General features: G+C 34.0%; 2 protein-coding genes across 2 annotated transcripts; one reads left to right on the top strand and one right to left on the bottom strand.

The window, feature by feature from the left end:
- The first annotated feature begins 4,718 nt into the window (after window positions 1–4,718).
- Window positions 4,719–7,526, top strand: LOC114318613 (uncharacterized). The gene is made up of 2 exons (XM_028265552.2): window positions 4,719–5,062; window positions 5,224–7,526. The coding sequence occupies exons 1-2, from the start codon at window positions 5,047–5,049 to the stop codon at window positions 7,353–7,355; spliced, it is 2,148 nt and encodes a 715-aa protein (XP_028121353.2). The 5' UTR covers window positions 4,719–5,046; the 3' UTR covers window positions 7,356–7,526.
- Window positions 7,527–8,452: 926 nt separating this feature from the next.
- Window positions 8,453–12,140, bottom strand: LOC114318614 (putative inactive disease susceptibility protein LOV1). The gene is made up of 2 exons (XM_028265553.2): window positions 8,893–12,140; window positions 8,453–8,737 (listed from the first exon to the last, which is right to left on the bottom strand). The coding sequence occupies exons 1-2, from the start codon at window positions 11,794–11,796 to the stop codon at window positions 8,723–8,725; spliced, it is 2,919 nt and encodes a 972-aa protein (XP_028121354.2). The 5' UTR covers window positions 11,797–12,140; the 3' UTR covers window positions 8,453–8,722.
- Between the last annotated feature and the right edge of the window lie 5,100 nt (window positions 12,141–17,240).

Here is a 17,240-nt window from a genome sequence, read left to right as displayed (position 1 = left end):
CAAAGGCCACGTGTCCATCATCATCAAAGTGTCTTAGCTTGGGAACTTAGGTACGAGAGAGGAAGGTCATGGATTGAGTACCCCACTCGCCCGATCAAAGACCGGCCTCTGCTAATCATGATGTGATTTTTATTTACACTATATGCTCTTATTCTGATTATTAGACTATCATTACTATGTGTTGCACAGAAGTATAGACTAATTTGTAAAAATTAAAACATTTAATTTCATGTATGTTTGGAAATTGTTTTGAATATGCGCCATTCGAAAAAAGTGAGTTTGTATATACATTAATCAATGTATTCTAATTCAAGCAATTATCTTTCATCCACAAGCATTCAAACAGATATAACACTTAAGCACTTAGCCTCATAGTAATCATGCTCGGCATGGCAACAATCACAGTTATGCAATATGCTAAAGCAATAAAGCTTACCCCAATTCCTGAGGCGAGCAACAAGAGAGAAAATAGTTAGAAAAATGCATGATCCTAACGATGCAAATGGGTAATGATGTAACACATACACAATGCAACTACTAGGCTTGGCTACTAATATGACATGTGAGTCAATTCAAGATATATGATAAAGCACGTATCCAAGCAAGGAATTTAAAATTGACATTTGATTAGTATGATGAATTGAACCTCATGCATGCAAAACAAATGGATGTAAAGTATGGAAAATGCTAAATAAAATATGATGTAATATGACATATGTCATAAGCGGGTAAATAAAATAGAGAAAGACGTGGGGTTGGAAGACATACACATTATTACATTGTTGCCCTCACGCAGGAGGGTTCGAATAAATGAGTTAACTAAACTATTTAAGTAATTATTACAAACCAAATGAAATAAATTAACTACATTAGCTAATTAGTACAAATTGGCCCTCGCACAAGAGGGTCCGAATAAATGAATTAGTTAAGCTACTTAACTAATTATTACAACGCCGAATTTAACTAATTATTCTAGCTAATTAAATAGTTACAACACACTCTAATTAATTAATACAAATTAACTAATTAGCTAACGGGTCCCGAGGAGCAAGGAAATGGCTTATGCATGCACATGAATTTCTCTCCTGAGAATGCTTCTGCTCTGTTTTGCACCACAACCTTTGCTCTATGATGTGAAGAAAGTAGTACTACCTGACTAAAAAGGGTGGTCGGCAGGCCAGAAGTAGTGGCCGGCCACCCACTAATAGTGGCATGCCCGCCACTAATGTTGGGTTTCTCTTACTGCAACAGAAAACAAACAGAGTATTCTCAAGGGATGTATGTCCATCCTGCCTCTCCTTATCATCAGACAGGTCAAAGGAGGGGTAGGCTTGATTTGCAAGACATCAATCGACGTAATTTATTGCGTGATGACTTATGAAGCAAGGGATACAATTTCAATAAATGACAATGAAAAACTCATGAACCTCCTCCCTATCATGAGATTGATCAAGAGAAGCGGTTGACATTGACTCTTGAACCGTTTACATCTCTAACAAGTATGAAACGACTCAAGACTCAATGGGTTCAATTAATGTTCAATTGAACCCCAAACCATTTTATTATCTTGTTCTATTTTAGTCCAAGTTTATTGCCTCTTTTAATTACATTTCCCTTCATTAGTCATTTTAGTCCAAGAATGAGCATTAAGTCCACTAATGGAGAGGAGTGTTCAACCAAGGATTGTTTTGGGTACGAGAGAGATGTCATGCCGTTGGTAATGAACCCCCAAAGGGATTAAACCATTTGGCACAACGAACTCTATCTTAAGCTTAAACAAACAATCGGTTTGAAACGACTCTCAAAGGAAAAGAAAAGCCAGGAAATGAGGGAGGTTGCAGAGATAATTAGAGATGAACACAAGTATGGAAAGCTTGAAATAAATGCTATCAACTCAAATAGGTTGGTGGCTAAGGCCTAAACCACCAAACCTATGAGGACTATTATACTACAAGCATGCTATATAAAGCATAAATAAAACTAACACATAAAAAAAGTCCTAAATTAAGCTAAAACAATGCTGGGATTGAGGTAAAAACAGCTAAATGAGTAAACTAAAATAATGGAGAATTTAAGCTAGTAAACAAGCCAAAGGATGGGTGGCTAACCCCTCCATTTTTGGGACTTTAAAATCATATTTTTACCCTCTGAAAATCAGTGATAAAAAGTTTTTAAAAAATTGATGAAGAGATAGGAAACATAAGGCCAAAAGCTTAGGAGATAAGGTTCAAAGAATGATGATTGACCCCTCCACCTTTGGTACCTTTAAACCACAAGTTTTAGCCCATAAAAAACAGTGTAAAAACAGCCCAAAAATAGCAAGAAAATATAGGAAAGAAGTAGTGTAGAGATACCCAAAATTATACCTCTTGAAGCAAGGTAACTCTTTTATTAACAAACCCACAAGTTCTCACTCTCAATGGTTGATATTTGAGCTTAAGAACCTCAACAAGAAAAACTAAATTTTTGGTCTAGGAAGTGTAGAGAGAGTGTGTGTTATGCAAGTTTTAGAGCTTTTGGAATTTTTATAACCTAATTTCAAGAGGAGAGGCCATCTATATATAGAAAAACATGAGCCTCTGCTAGAAATATTTGTATATAGACAGCTGGTGCAGTGCATGGATCTGTAGGAACAGCTGGCAACAAATATCTGCAAAAATCTGATTTTTTACACAAGTGGCTGACAGATCACTAAAAGTGCGCAGCCATCTACTATTAGTGGCCAGCAGGCCACTAGTAGGTTTGTGGGCCTCTGGGGACACTTAGTTGGCTGGCCAAGGACTTGTAAAAAGTGGTTGGCCGGCCGTCCACAAAAAGTGGGCGGTCGTTCACAAAAATTTGCTTCCAGGGCCGATTTCAAACAGGCGTATCTCCCTCATCCGGACTCAGTTTTAGGTCATTCTTAAGTCTAAATTGAAGCCACGAAAGTCCAATTTCCAATGGAGTGGCCTCACATCTAAATTATGAGTGTGTAAAGAGATTTACCTATTTTAGTGAAGGTTGCGCATTTTTATCCTAACAGATTGATGCCCAACTTATTCTCTAACTAGTTTTCTTTTTTCTCCTCCAATTTTCTTCAACTCCAAACCCATAAATAAAAGGTTTTAAATATTTTTCAAAGAGTTCACCTCCCTTTCATTTATTTCCACTTTGTCCTTACTCGGTTTATCAAAAAGTGCAATATTTTAAACAAAATGCGAGGCTTGGAACATCGTAGAAACATTTGGAAAAATATTTTGAAAAAAATGGTTTTATGGTCTAAAATAGTTTTGGTCTAAAATGGGTGTAATGTTGGGATTTAGAAGCTCTTCTTGCTGAAGAAATCGAACGTTTGTACAGTATGACTTTCATTATCGAGTGATCAACTTGAGGCGCTCAAGTCTTAAAGTCAGCCAAAAATGGAGTGTCTGCAGCCCCCTAAAGTTTCTAATTTCATAATAAATAGGTCCTTTTATTAATAAATTATCAAGTTAATTAATAGTTTTTAATAATATTAAAATTTTATTTCAATTAATAATTCAGATAATTTTATTTTCGTATAGGTGAACAGTTAGAAATTTTACTTTTTTAATTAATTCTGTTAAATAAAAAAAATTGACAAGGAGATATTTGTAATTTTTCAAATCATAAGGGACAATTTGTATTTTAAACAAACCTCAGGGAGTGTATTGTAATTTACCCTATTTTAAATATATTTGAGATATGATTACAAATATAATAAAACCACAGTTTTTAACTTTCCAATTGGTTTTTGTCTGCAACAAGAATTAAAAATATTCATCTAAGTTTTTTAAAAACTAATTGAAGAACTATCATATTTCTTAGCTTTTTATGTATTGAACTATGACGGAATGTCTTAAATTTATAATATAATGTTAGGTTTCAAGATACACACTCTGTAATAGAGATGAGTTCTTATTTTTGTTTGATTAAATATTTATTTGATCATTTATTATATATATTGTCTATTACGATTACGTGATTTTTTTTATTTTTTATGTTTCCTTTCAAATTATTATTATTTTTTAGATAGTCTTTTATTGATTATTTGATTTGTAATGAAAGAGAATTAAGTTAGCATGATGTTAATCACTTTTGATAATCTATATCAAACATGTCACTATTCCTAGAAAGTATAATTTTAGACACCAAAAATAAAATAAAATACAAAGAATAGAAGACTTAATTTACTCTCTATTTTTGATCAAAAAAAAAATTTACTCTCTATTTGCTACTTCAGCTTATATTTTAGTCTTTTTTATTATTGTAAACTTTGTTATGTATTTAAGTAAATTTTAGTAGTCTTTTTGTGAGCATTATTAAACGTGAAAATTTAAAACAAAATTTGATACATAATCCTTTGATTGAAATTTTTTTTTTTAAATATATGTGAAGGTCTCATATTTAGGATTCACTTTGGTCCCGGAAAAGTCAAAGCCGGCCCTAAATCAAAGAGATTTGTCCACTAAACTCAAAAACAGTAAAATAAAATTACCCAGGACAAGGAAAAGAAGGAAAACAAAGCAGGTTTTTATTTTTTATTTTTTTTTAAGAAAAAGGGAAAATATATACCCAAAAAAAAATGAAGATAAGCAACATGTAAGAAGCATGGAAGAGAAGGCGTTTCTTACAACAACAGAACAAAATCAGACTTTTCAAAGCCAAAAGAATCACCTAATCACATTAATAGAAGAGAAAACATAGCATAATTTTAAAGAGATTAAAAAATATATATACCCAATTACTGTATAAAGAGATCACATAATGAAAAATCAAATTAAATAAAATATGCCAAAATCAAACGAATAGATAGACAGAAGTAGGAATTGGTGACAAACCTTTCATGTTAGTAATTAAGGAGGAAGACTTGGCTGACTTGCACAGGTCGGACTTATTCGTGCCTGCTTAATATTCTAGGAAGCCCCACTCCTCCTTCCTTCCTTCCTTCCTTCCTTCCTTCCTCCATGCTTGGGCTTTGCTTAAAGTTCGACCCATTCTCTCTCTTCTACTTCGGTTCATGTCCATTTGCTTCAATCTCCAACCGTGATGATGATATTCACAGGTACGTACGTTAGTAATGACATCCAGTTTTCTTGGGTTTAGACTGTTGTTTGATTGAAATGTCACAAATCTGTTTCTGTTTATTATTATGTTAATTATCTCTGGCTCAAAATCTTTTTAAAAAGAAAATCATATTAAAATAGTTTACCGATCGATTGACAGTTGCAAGTGCGTTGGTGTATGTGAAGAAGAGGAGCATTTATGAATTCATTCCAGAGAGTGTGAAGAAGGTGTGGACTGAATGGGAGCTGCGAGGGCTGATTCTACTCAGCCTCACCTTGCAGATACTACTGATACTGCTAGGCAAACGCCGAAAGTATATCGCCAGGACTTGGATCAGATTCACCCTCTGGTCTGCCTACTTAACCGCTGATTGGGTGGCAACCGTCGCGCTCGGTGTTATCTCCTCCATTGCCAGCCGCCACAACGACAACAGCAATTACTTCAATACTCATCCTGACTGCCGCCGCTGCAATAATGCTTCAAATCCAGCAGCAGTTGACAGAGAGCTGATGTCCTTCTGGGCACCCTTTCTTCTCCTCCACCTCGGCGGTCCCGACACCATCACCGCCTACTCCATGGAGGATAACGAGCTCTGGTTGAGGCACTTGCTCGGACTGGCGGTTCAGACCGGAGTCGCAGTTTACATCTTCCTCACGTCCTTGCCCGGAGATTCATGGCTTCCTTTAATGAGCTTACCTATGTTTGTGGCCGGTCTAATTAAGTACGGAGAACGGACTTGGGCACTGAGGGCGGCAAACACCGAGAGACTCCGAGAATCGCTGCTCACTCACCCGGATCCCGGCCCCAATTATGCAAAATTCATGGAGGAATTCACTCTGAAGAAAGCTGAGGGGTTCCATGTGAAAGCAGCTGAGGTTATGGAAGAAGCCACTCATCATTCCCCCAGTACTAATACAGGCCGTGAATCAGTAGTGGTGCTCAAAGCATATGATCTGTTCCAGACATTTAGACGCCTCTTCGTAGATCTCATTCTCAGCTTTCAGGACAGAGACAGCAGCTTATCTTTCTTCCTCGAAAGCAATTGGAAAACTGCTTTCAATGTGATTGAGGTCGAGCTTGGATTCGCCTTCGATGTTTTTTACACCAAGGCAGCTGTGGTTTACACTCCCCGAGGTGGCCTGCTTCGCTTGACAAGTTTCTCTTCCACTTTTGTTGTGTTGGTTGCGTTTGTCTTCCTATGCAACACGCACAAGGACCATTACCACCTGATCGATCTCATTATCACTTTCCTACTGCTGGTTGTGGCAATTCTTCTGGAAATGTATGCTGTCTTTGTTATGATCCGCTCGAATTGGACAGATCATTGGCTGAGTAAAAACAAGAGAACTCGGGACTTTCTCTGGCTGCCTTGTCTGCAAAAACCCGAGAAACAGTGGTGGTCTAATTCCATGGCACAGTACAATTTACTAAGCGTTTGCCTCCGGGATAAGCCAGCAATGTGCCCCAAGATCCAAAGGCTACTTCGGATTGATGAATTTCGAGAGAAACACCGGTACAAGACCTATAACGGTGTGTCCCCGAAGCTGAAAGAACTTATCTTCAATCATTTTAAGAAGTTTATGAGAAAAGAGGATCCGTCGGCTTTATGTAAACACAGAGGTAGTTTTGTTCTCAAGGAATACGAGGATTGTACCGAAATTGAGTGGAGTACCAAGGTAGATTTCGACGAAAGCATCCTTATCTGGCACATTGCTACGGATTTGTGCTATTACAGGGAAATGGAGGATGGTCATGGTGGTGGTGGCGAAGACAATACAGAAAGTAATAAAGAGGAGAGCAAACAAATTTCTGACTACATGTTATACCTACTGGTAATGTGTCCAGCTTTGTTACCAATAGGAATTGGGATGATCAGGTTTCAAGACACTTGTGCCGAAGCCAGGGAATTCTTTGAAGAAAGAAGTCACATATCTATAATTGGTAATGAACTAGAATTTAAAGCCAATGCTTGCAAGAAGTTGCTTCATGTGAACACTGAAGTATTGCCGATTAAAGTGAAGGGGGACAGGAGCAAATCTGTGTTGTTCGATGCATGCAGGCTTGCAAAGTCTTTGCGAGACAAAAAGGGGGGGAAATGGGAAATTGTGAGTCATGTTTGGGTGGAGATGCTAGCTTATGCTGCTACTCGCTGCAGGGGGCGTCAACATGCACAGCAGCTCCGAAAAGGAGGAGAACTTCTCACTCACGTCTGGCTTCTCATGGCACATATGGGTATCACTGAACAGTTCCAAATAAAAGGCCATGCCAGAGCCAAGTTGATTGTGAAGTAGGAACCATGGCACATTATATAGTAGTGTAGGTTACATTAAGTATGAATGTAATTCACACATATTTTAAATTATGAGTTTTTTTTTTGCTGGTAATGAATTTAAATTTAATCTATCAACTTGATTCTGAAACCATTTATCAAATTTAGAAATATATAGCAAAGAAGTTAACCATCGCTCTGTCTTCAGTCAATTTACCTTCTACTTGTAGGAATTGTAGGATGGTCTTTGTTAAGTTGTACACAATTATTATACTGGTACAAAGATAACCATAATGAACCAACAAATAACAAAAGCAAGGTGTCCATATGAAATGAAGTACTCATATAATAATTATGACCATCAAAACTCAATATTTCAATCTTCCCAGACTTCTGGTAGCACTGCCGAGGTTGTAAACAAATAAAAATCAAGTCCACTAATAAGTTGTCTAAGCTTTTCTTAAAAAGTAAACGAATTTTCACTTGTTTAAATTTGGCTTATTTAGCTTTATTCTTTATGAAACATATAATTGAGTTGAGCCAAGTTGAAAACATAATAAACTGTAAAAAGTGTTGAAGGTTGATCTATTTATATAATGAATTGATCTCAAACGATCTTTTTATGAACCAAATACAACTCAAGTTCGAGTAACATAGTTCGTTTTTTTGGGCTCTAGCTCATCTAATCCAGCTTTCCAAAGATGTCCACACTTTCCAATTTACTTTGTCATCGTTTGCCTCGTGTTTTTCTGTAGACTAAAATCAATTCAAAAATGACTGACTCACCACCTACCACTCAGAAAAGTCCGAGACAAGACAACACTCCTGTCTATTATATGAAACTTTTCTATAGTTTTTCAACCCTCACACTCACATATTGGTCTTTGCAAATCTGTTGATTCTTTCAAATCCGTTGAATCTTCTGCAATATTGTATCATTAAGGTTGCCTATTTAGCAAATGATCAAAATATCACAATTAATATGTGTGCTATGTATATATTAGTGGTAGATAAATTAGGAACAAATTTGCCACCATATTGCAATCAATTCCGAATATGTTTCATTCACTTTGACATTTTAATTTAATAAATTTTAATAGAAAGGAAGGAGTACAACAGTAAATCAAAATAACCAGCTCTTATTATTATGATTATTACTTTTGGGGGGCTGCTGGTTTGAATGAAAGCAGAAACACAAACAAGAACTAATAAAACACAACAAAAAGCAAATTAAGACAATGGGAGAAAAAGATGGCAAGGCTAACTTCTCCCCAAGCTAATTCTAACTGATAGATCAGGGCAGATGATGATTCTTCTGGTAGTAAGTCTGCGAACTTGTTTCGGACAGATTGTAAAAATGCAACATCATCTTACGTTCTATCAGTCTTTTTATTCTTCTTCCCACTGCAACCAAAACAAAATAATTTTAGACAGTTCAAGAAACAGCCAATATGACTATGCTTGCGCAATTTTAAATAGTCTAGCGAGTTTATTTTAACAATCAATCAACAAGCAAAACAAAAAAGCCAAAAAAATTAAACAGAAAAGCAATAACTCACCTCCGCGGGCAAAGAAGTGAAACTCCAATGATCATTAACAGTAAGGTATGTATGATCACGTTTTTGCTGTCGAACATTAGCTACGAATTTTTCTGGCATTTTTGTCAAGACCAGTTCTTCAAGGGTGTTCAGCAGAATTGGAGGCAGGATACTCAGCTTACAACAGCATCTGATATTCAATTCTTTGAGATTCGGCATTGCCCCTTCCTCCACATCCCATTCCTCCAAGTTATTCAGCATCCAGAGTTTCAAGCCCTTAAGCTTAGAGAATCCCCCGACAGGGCAAACAATTTTCTTCCTGAGACACGAATTAGCTAAAAGCCTGAGAACAGTTAGGCTCTGCAACTGCCCCAGAATTGGCATGGGATCTTCAGTAAGGCGTGAGATTGACAATGTTAGAACTTTGAGTCCTGGTGGAAAATCATGTATTTCAGGTAGCTTCTGTAAACTACCTAGCAAATTCAGGTGGGAAAGCTTATCTAGGGCCGACAATGATTTCAAATGTAGTTCGGAAGGACGTCCCCTTTCGTCTTTGGATCGCAACCTTAGAGATTGAAGGCTGGTCAGTTTTGAAATCCAATCAGCTAAGTCTAAGCTGGATTCCAAAATCAGATTGAACGTAATGCCTAATTCTCTTAGATCATGTAATTTGCTTAACCCATTCTTAATCGAACTCTTGTCATCTACAAACAATCCCCATAAAGTCAGGAGCCCCGGCAAGAGACGAAGCGGTTTTTTAGGCATGTCGAGACGGATTTCATTAAGATTGAGATGTCGGAGATGCTTCAATTTCCAGATGGAGTTGGGTAGGCTATTGATATTTGTGTGCTTGAGATCCAATGTCTCGAGGTTTGGCAGGTCGCCAACAGATTTAGGGAGGTTGTCCAAGAAAGTCCATCTCAACCCCAAGTACCTCAAATTAAAAAGAACTCCGAGCTTATCTGGTAAACTCGGTTTATAGACGCCTTCTAGGTCGAGCACCCTGAGCAACCCAAAGCCTCTGCTACCAATGATTTTTTTGACAAAATTGGCGACTTCCCTTGCAGGGATGTCTTTCTTTTGAATGTTGAACGATATGTAAGACCTCAGATATTGAAGTTGTGAGAAATTGAGAGAGCAATTCTTGATATCTTCGTACTCGACAATCCGGCGAAGTACAAATTGGCCTTCTGCTTCCTTATTGTAATCAAAATTGCTGCGATGGACATGGAAAAGGTTGATTTCTTGGGTTTTACTGAGCAAGTAATCATGCAGGGCGCTCGGTAACCGACATCTTCTGGGGCTCCCATCGGACCTAAATTTCGATATCTGAATCAAGTTTCGGTTAACCAGATCCTCAAAGTATTCTTCTGCTACATCCTCCGAGGCCATTGTTGGGGATTGCTTCACGAATCCCTCGGCAAGCCACAACCGGACCAACCTCCTAACCGGGATGTCGAATTCTTTAGGAAAAAGCGCCAGATAGATCAGGCAGAGTTTTCTGCCTGCAGGTAGGTCATGGTAACAGAACGATTGGATGTTGAACAAATGCGCATGACATTGCCTACAGATATGTTCTAACACTTGTGATAATTCATCATCGCTGCTTTTGGTAGATAACAAACCTGCAAGGAGGACAATCCTCAAGGGCATACCTTGACATATTTCAAGAATCTTCATCATGTTTTGATCCTGGGAAGCATATTTAGTGAATCTTTCTCGGGGCCGTGCCTTGTTTAAGAACATTTTCCGGCTTTCTTGATGATTTAGCCCCTTCATACGATGCAGATCCGCAGACGACGAACAATTACCCACTTGTTCATGACAAGTAGTCAGGATGATCTTGCTGTAGCCATTTCTTGTTTCCAGAAACACATGTTTTAGTTCATCCCAGACACCACCATCGGCATGGACATTGTCTACGACAACCAGATACCTATTCTCCGACGACAGCATATCTACCAGGACTTGCTCGGGATTTAGAGGCACCCCCCCTTCGCATTTGTCCTTGGAACTCTCGAGCTGTTTTAACAAGCTGAGCAAGAGATCGTCTTTCGTGTAATCTTTGGAGAAAAAAACCCAAGCGCGGCCGCCATTGAAATACCTCTTGACACCTTTGCTTTTGTAAATTGCTTGTGCCAGCGTAGTCTTCCCCGATCCCACCGCACCAACAATTGAAAGAATAGCATTGCAGCCACCTTTGTCGTCAGAGGTTTTAAGCCGTTTCACCAACGCATTTACATCGTCTTGAATCCCAACAATTCCTGATTCTTCTTCTTCGTAAGAAAAAGAAAACGCAAGTGTACGCCGCTGCCTCAGACTCGGAGTTTTTACAGCAACATTATTCCGGACAGGGCATGGGTATTCTACTACTTGATCATCATCATCTTCTTCTTTGTCTGCTGGATGATGGTCGTCATCGTCGATGATGATATTATTAACAGATTGACCAAAAGTGTTTTGCTGATGGTGTGAATGTGACGACTCGTTGATGTTGCTTTGAAAAACGTTCTCGTCGGAGACAAGGTATTTCCAACTCGCCGTCGGAATCAGAAGGCTGAGATTCTTGAGACGGTTGATTTCAGTTTCGATTGCAGACCCAATACGATCGATCTTTCGGTGGAGCTTTCGGCAAGACTTGCGGTTGTTGAAGAAGAAAAGGAAATAACACCTCTGGCGTTCAAGGGAAAGTGCAATTTTTTCGATGTCATCTTCAACTTGGTAAACAATGCGGAGGTAGTCATGATTGGTCCAGTCCTTCTTCACCTTCATCGAATTGTCGATGAAGAAGCCTCCCATCTTCTTGAGTTTGATTTTGATCTCCTTCATCGGCTTTTTCACTTTGTCGAACACCACTGTTTCTTCGATCTCCAAGTCCGTCAGTTTTTGTTTTACCACAGACACTACTGCTTCGACCACATCCATCAGAATCAGATTATCTCGATCGAATGCACAAACACACAAAATACGATGACTAACTTCTCTTCTCTTCTCCTCTTCTCTTCTATTCTGTTCTGGGTATCAAAGATGAGATCAGGATTGAGTATTGTACCCACCCAAAAGTAAAATATACTGATACAACAATTTTAAATTATACTTATCATTTACAGTCAAGATATGATACTTGCACATAAATTGGGTTTTAATATAAATTGGGAAAGAAAGGCTATTACGAGCCAATTTTCTAGCAATGAAGACAGATATATGTTCCTTTCACTTGACTCAAATATTGGTCAAGCCACCATAGTTGAATGAGACTTGTGGCCAAGAAATGAGAAAGAAAAGTCATTTGGAAAAAAATAATGAGCGTCAATAAATAAAGTGCATGGATAATTTACAAACCAATATTCAGAAAGTCATGATCAGTGTAATAATTTACTTTTATTTATGGAGTCTATGGATTCTAGTAGTCACTCAAAAAAAAAATTAAAGTTTGAGAGTAAAATTTAAGGATAAAATTAATTTTTTAAGAATTAAATATTTTTATTACGAAAAATATTGTTATTATATTTTTAGTAAAGAATACTGGATATTAATGATGAATTATTATTCTTTTGAGATTAATTTTTTTGTCTCAAAAAATAAACTATTTTGAGATCAAATTATTTTGGTCCTAAAAATTTATTTATTAGTGACATTTTTAAAATTTTGTCACTAAAATCTTGTTTTTTATTTTTTGGGACGATCATTTAGCGACTATCTTTATGACGATTAAAATTAGTTCCTAAATATCTTTTTTTAACAAAATTTTTACTTTTAGAAGCTAAAACATTTGATCACTAAAATTTTTATATGCTGTAGTGGGTGATTTTTTTATTTCCTTTTTTTTCCCGCGGTTGACAACTCTCCTACTTGGACAATAACCATTCCAATAATCCGATGTGTCATTTGAGTAAAAATATAGTGTAACCATAATACCATATAATTTTTATGTGTGGAAGGTTTCTCTTATGTTTTAAGCATAATTACCTTGTCACATATATATGACAGATAAAATAGTAAGAAATTATTGGGCAATGATACTAATGACGTAATATGACTGTTACATTAAAAAAAAAAAAAATTGTATCATCTCATATAAAAAGGTAATTCAATTAAAATTCTATGAATGATTTTTGTGCATTATATATAAACTTTTTCATATGGTAAAAGCCACACAATCTTGCCCACCATAAATTAAACTTTATAAATATTTTTCTTGTACATTAAAATACCCTTCTCTATTGAGTTTAATAACTAAAATATTATTTTTTTAGTCAATTTTATTTAAAAAAATAAATAAATGATTTAGACTCAAAATAAACCAAAAGATTAGTGTTTAAATCGATAAAATAAAAAATTCAGAGTTTATTTTATTATAAGAATCAAATCCTAAGATTTTTTTTTGTAACCTTTCCTAGAGTTATTTTGCATTGATCACGAATTGATTATGAGACTATTCTTTCCTCGTGCACCAAATTTGCTGGTTCGATGCCAACTTTGGAAGTCTTCTTGAAATGGTGACATGGTTGATTAATTTCCAAAGACAAAAACTATAATCATCATTTATTTCTATCATCTTATTTTATCTTATCACACACGACTTGCAAGTCTTCATTACAAATGAATGAGCACCTTTGCAATTTCGCCCAAGTTGCTTTGCAATTTACTCGAGTAGAAGCAAATACTTTTCTCACTTGGGCCAAAGATTGCCGAGTGGCTGAAATTGAAGAGGGAAGGTGACAAGAAATGGGAAACAAAGGTTTACGAGCCAATTTTCTAGCAAAGACAGATATATGTTTATTTCACTTTACTCAAAGATTGCTCGAACCACCATAGTTGAATAGGGACTTGTGGCCAAGAAATGAGAAAGAAAAGTGATTTGGAAAAAGATAATGAGCCTCAATAAATAAAGTGCAAGTGTAATTTACAAACCAATATCTAGAAAGTCATGATCAGTATAGTAATCTACTTTTGTCTATGAATAAATCTATGGACCCGGATGTATGGATCTTGAATTTATGTCAAAAGGAATTGTATGATTGAGATTGAATATGTGTAGTGTGAGATTCATGTGTAAAATAAATCTGAACCATAAGATAATAATTCTAGATAATTTCTGAGTAGTTAAATTTGAGTTTATAATATTATTGTTTGTTTATTTTCACACATTGTCGGAAATGATGAATTTTCATCGAAAGAATCTCCAAACTAATAATTTCAAGGATTTGTTAGCTACTATTTTCAGGAACCTTGAAATAGTTATACAATCTCTATGATATGAATTTATAAAGAAATGATTTTTTTTTTAAATAAAACTAGTATTTCAAGCTTTTTAATGAGTGAAAATTCTAGGCTTGGCTTTGAAAATTTTCTCATTAGTAAAATCACTGCTAAAAGTTTTCTCTACTAATCTTTTGTTGCTTTGTGGCTATTTGTTGAGAAAGGTTATAGATTACCACTTATTATCATTATTTTGTATTACCGCCTGCATGGAGATTTATATTTGATTTCTTTGTTTAGAGTTAATTATTAAGCAATCAATAAGTAAATGATATCGTACCATATCTATGGAGTCTTGTGAAACTCAAAATTTTCATATTAATTTTTTATATTTCTTATTTTTTAAATAGTTAAAAAAAATTATATTGGCTAACTTTTATTGAATCATTTAAAAAAAAATCTTATTATGCCTTAATTTACACATTTTAAAAGGAAAGTTAATTAATCCACTTAAAAATTTAAATTTAGAAATTTGAAAAAAGAAGAAGTTAACCAATCAATTTTAAAATTTAATTTTTTTTACCACTAAAATATAGAAATCAATTCACATCTTTCATAAATTTTTTCTTTTGATGTTTAATATTTTATATACATTGACATTCTAATCTATATATCTATATTATAGTAACATTTCATTAATAAAGGTAGTAAAACTTCCAAAGTTTCATCCGAGAATTTCAAATTTTAGTACTTAAATAAAAATATTAAAAAAAAACTAGAGTTAATTACCTAAAAGTCTTATTTATAAATGTTATGGTAGCTCAGGTTCTATCTAAGATTTTTTTAACCAATAAGTCCAATTTAGGAAAACTAATAATATAATCAGTTTTTTCTAATTTTTAAAACTAAGAACATTACCAATTTTGTATAGTAATATTCCAGATAATTGTTTCACTAACTGATAAAAAACGGAGCATGAGATTAAACTTTTTTGCCTTTCTACTTATTGGTTTGATTCAACTATCCAATAAAATCGAGAACATTATCAGTTTTTTTAATTTTAATTTTTTTTTAAAGTTTTACATCAATGTTCCATCATCATGCTCCTTTATAAATACAAAATTTTTAGTTTTGCACAAAAAAATAATTCTGTTTTTTCAATTTTTTTTTTTTTAAAAATATTATTATTTTTTTTTGGCACATAGTTTTATTTTAGTTTTTTCAATTTGAAAATTGATATTTTAAATTTTTGAAAATCAAAATTAATGTCAAATCATTATGCTCTTTTATAGATAATCATAAATGATGAACAATCATTATTTGAAGGGCAGTTTCAACTATTTAAAACTTAATAGGATTTGAAGGTCCAAAAAATCTTAATTAAAACTTAATGGAGTATAAGTTCATAAATTAAAACTTGTGGGTAAATGCCCCAAAAAATTATTGGTGTTTGTTCTATCATAAAAAATTTCATAACCAATTAACCTATCTCACCGAAAGATTTTTATAAGATCATTGATTGGTGATCTCTATAATTTTGTTCCCTTTTTTTAATACATTTTTAGACGTACAATTTTGTTTCCTTAAAGCCCCAAGATAGTGTGTATCAATACAATAAATGATTCAAAACTCTTTTCAAATATTAATGATGTGTTTGGTTCACTGTTGTAGGTATGGTTTTGGATATCCCTATCTTCATCATCATCATCATCTTCTTCTTCTTCTTCTTCTTCTTCTTCTTCTTCTTCTTTTGTTTTGTTTTTGTTTTTTTTTTTTTTTATCATTTTAAATTCCTACTGAATTCTATAAATCAAACATAACATAAAGTTGGGTATATTATTTTTTCAAATTTCTTTATATTTTTTTTTGAAAATTTTGAATTAATATTAGTTTTTAAAATTATGCACTATAAACTCTTATCACGTATGTCTCTTCATATAATAATGATTGAAATTTGTTTAAGTTGCTATCTTGAAGATTAGTGATAGAGTCAAAGAAATGTGTAAGTTTTAAAGTAAAAATTTTATGTTAGAATTTGTTCAAATGTAATTCTCTTAATATTTATAAATATTTTTTTATTGATTGATAAAAAGTACTGTAAATATTAAGATTTTTTTTTATGATATTGAGTTATTAAAATATAATGCATTATAGGCTTAAACCAAAAATTATTGAAAAAAAATCAACTTGAACTATATTTTCTAGGCTCAATTTTTAATATTTAGTCTTCGTTTGGGAAGAGCTAAAATAGCTTGACTTTTTTATTATTTTAGCCTGACTTTTTTAGCCTCACTTGGTTTTTGTTTTTGGCTTTTTTGACTTTTGTGAAAAAAAAAATATAATGATTATGGTTTAAATGTGACATTTTGTCTTATTGGTTTATGTTGCCAATTTTGTCTTTTATACTTTTTAGCCAAAAAGCCAAAACCAAACATAACTTTAATCCAATATTGGAACTCTCAAACTAGTTCATACCTATCATGAATTGGTAAAGACAATTTTGCCTCCGTTTGGGAAGTGGGTTGACTTTTTGACTTTTTGGCTTTTTTAGCTATTTTAGCCTGGGCTTAAAAACTTGGTTTGGGAAGGGCTTTTTGGCTTTTTTGAGTTTTTTTGTGAGAAAAGAATGTAATGATTATGGATTGGATGTGATGTTTTGTTTGTTATGGCTAAAATAGCCTATTTTGTTTTTTGTGGCTAAAATAGTCAAAAAAGCCTGCAAACCCACTTGCCAAACACAGGCTAATGATTAGGTAAATGTCACGTTAAATATTGAGTTGACTTGCTTCTAGCTCACTTCTAATGTTTAGTTGATTACCCCAAAGTCAATCATAATCAATTTTTAAGAAAGAGTTATGACATAAGATAATTTATAATTTTGAGTAGACAATTTTTTAGACTTTACACAATAAGAAAAAATTAGTATATTAACAAATGTAATTTATTACTATCATATGTTAAATTAAAATTACGAAATTTATAAGACAAAATGTATTTATATTTTATTGTAAATTGTAATTTTTTCTTTAAATTTTACCAATTAAATTATGACATGTTATTTTTTTTATAAAGAACTTATAATACAATTAATGATATCAGAATAAAAACCTTCTCTTTTTGCGACTGATTATTTGACCGTCGCAAAAAATAATATTTACCCTTGATAA

The sequence above is a fragment of the Camellia sinensis genome, chromosome 3 (assembly GCF_055761805.1).
Source record: "Camellia sinensis isolate YWXY chromosome 3, ASM5576180v1, whole genome shotgun sequence".
Lineage (NCBI taxonomy): Eukaryota > Viridiplantae > Streptophyta > Magnoliopsida > Ericales > Theaceae > Camellia > Camellia sinensis.
This window is presented reverse-complemented; position numbering and strand designations above follow the sequence as displayed.

Bases quoted from the DNA above. Each gene is read 5' to 3' on its own strand.
- LOC114318614 (XM_028265553.2), bottom strand. From the start codon at position 11,796: ATGGATGTGGTCGAAGCAGTAGTGTCTGTGGTAAAACAAAAACTGACG.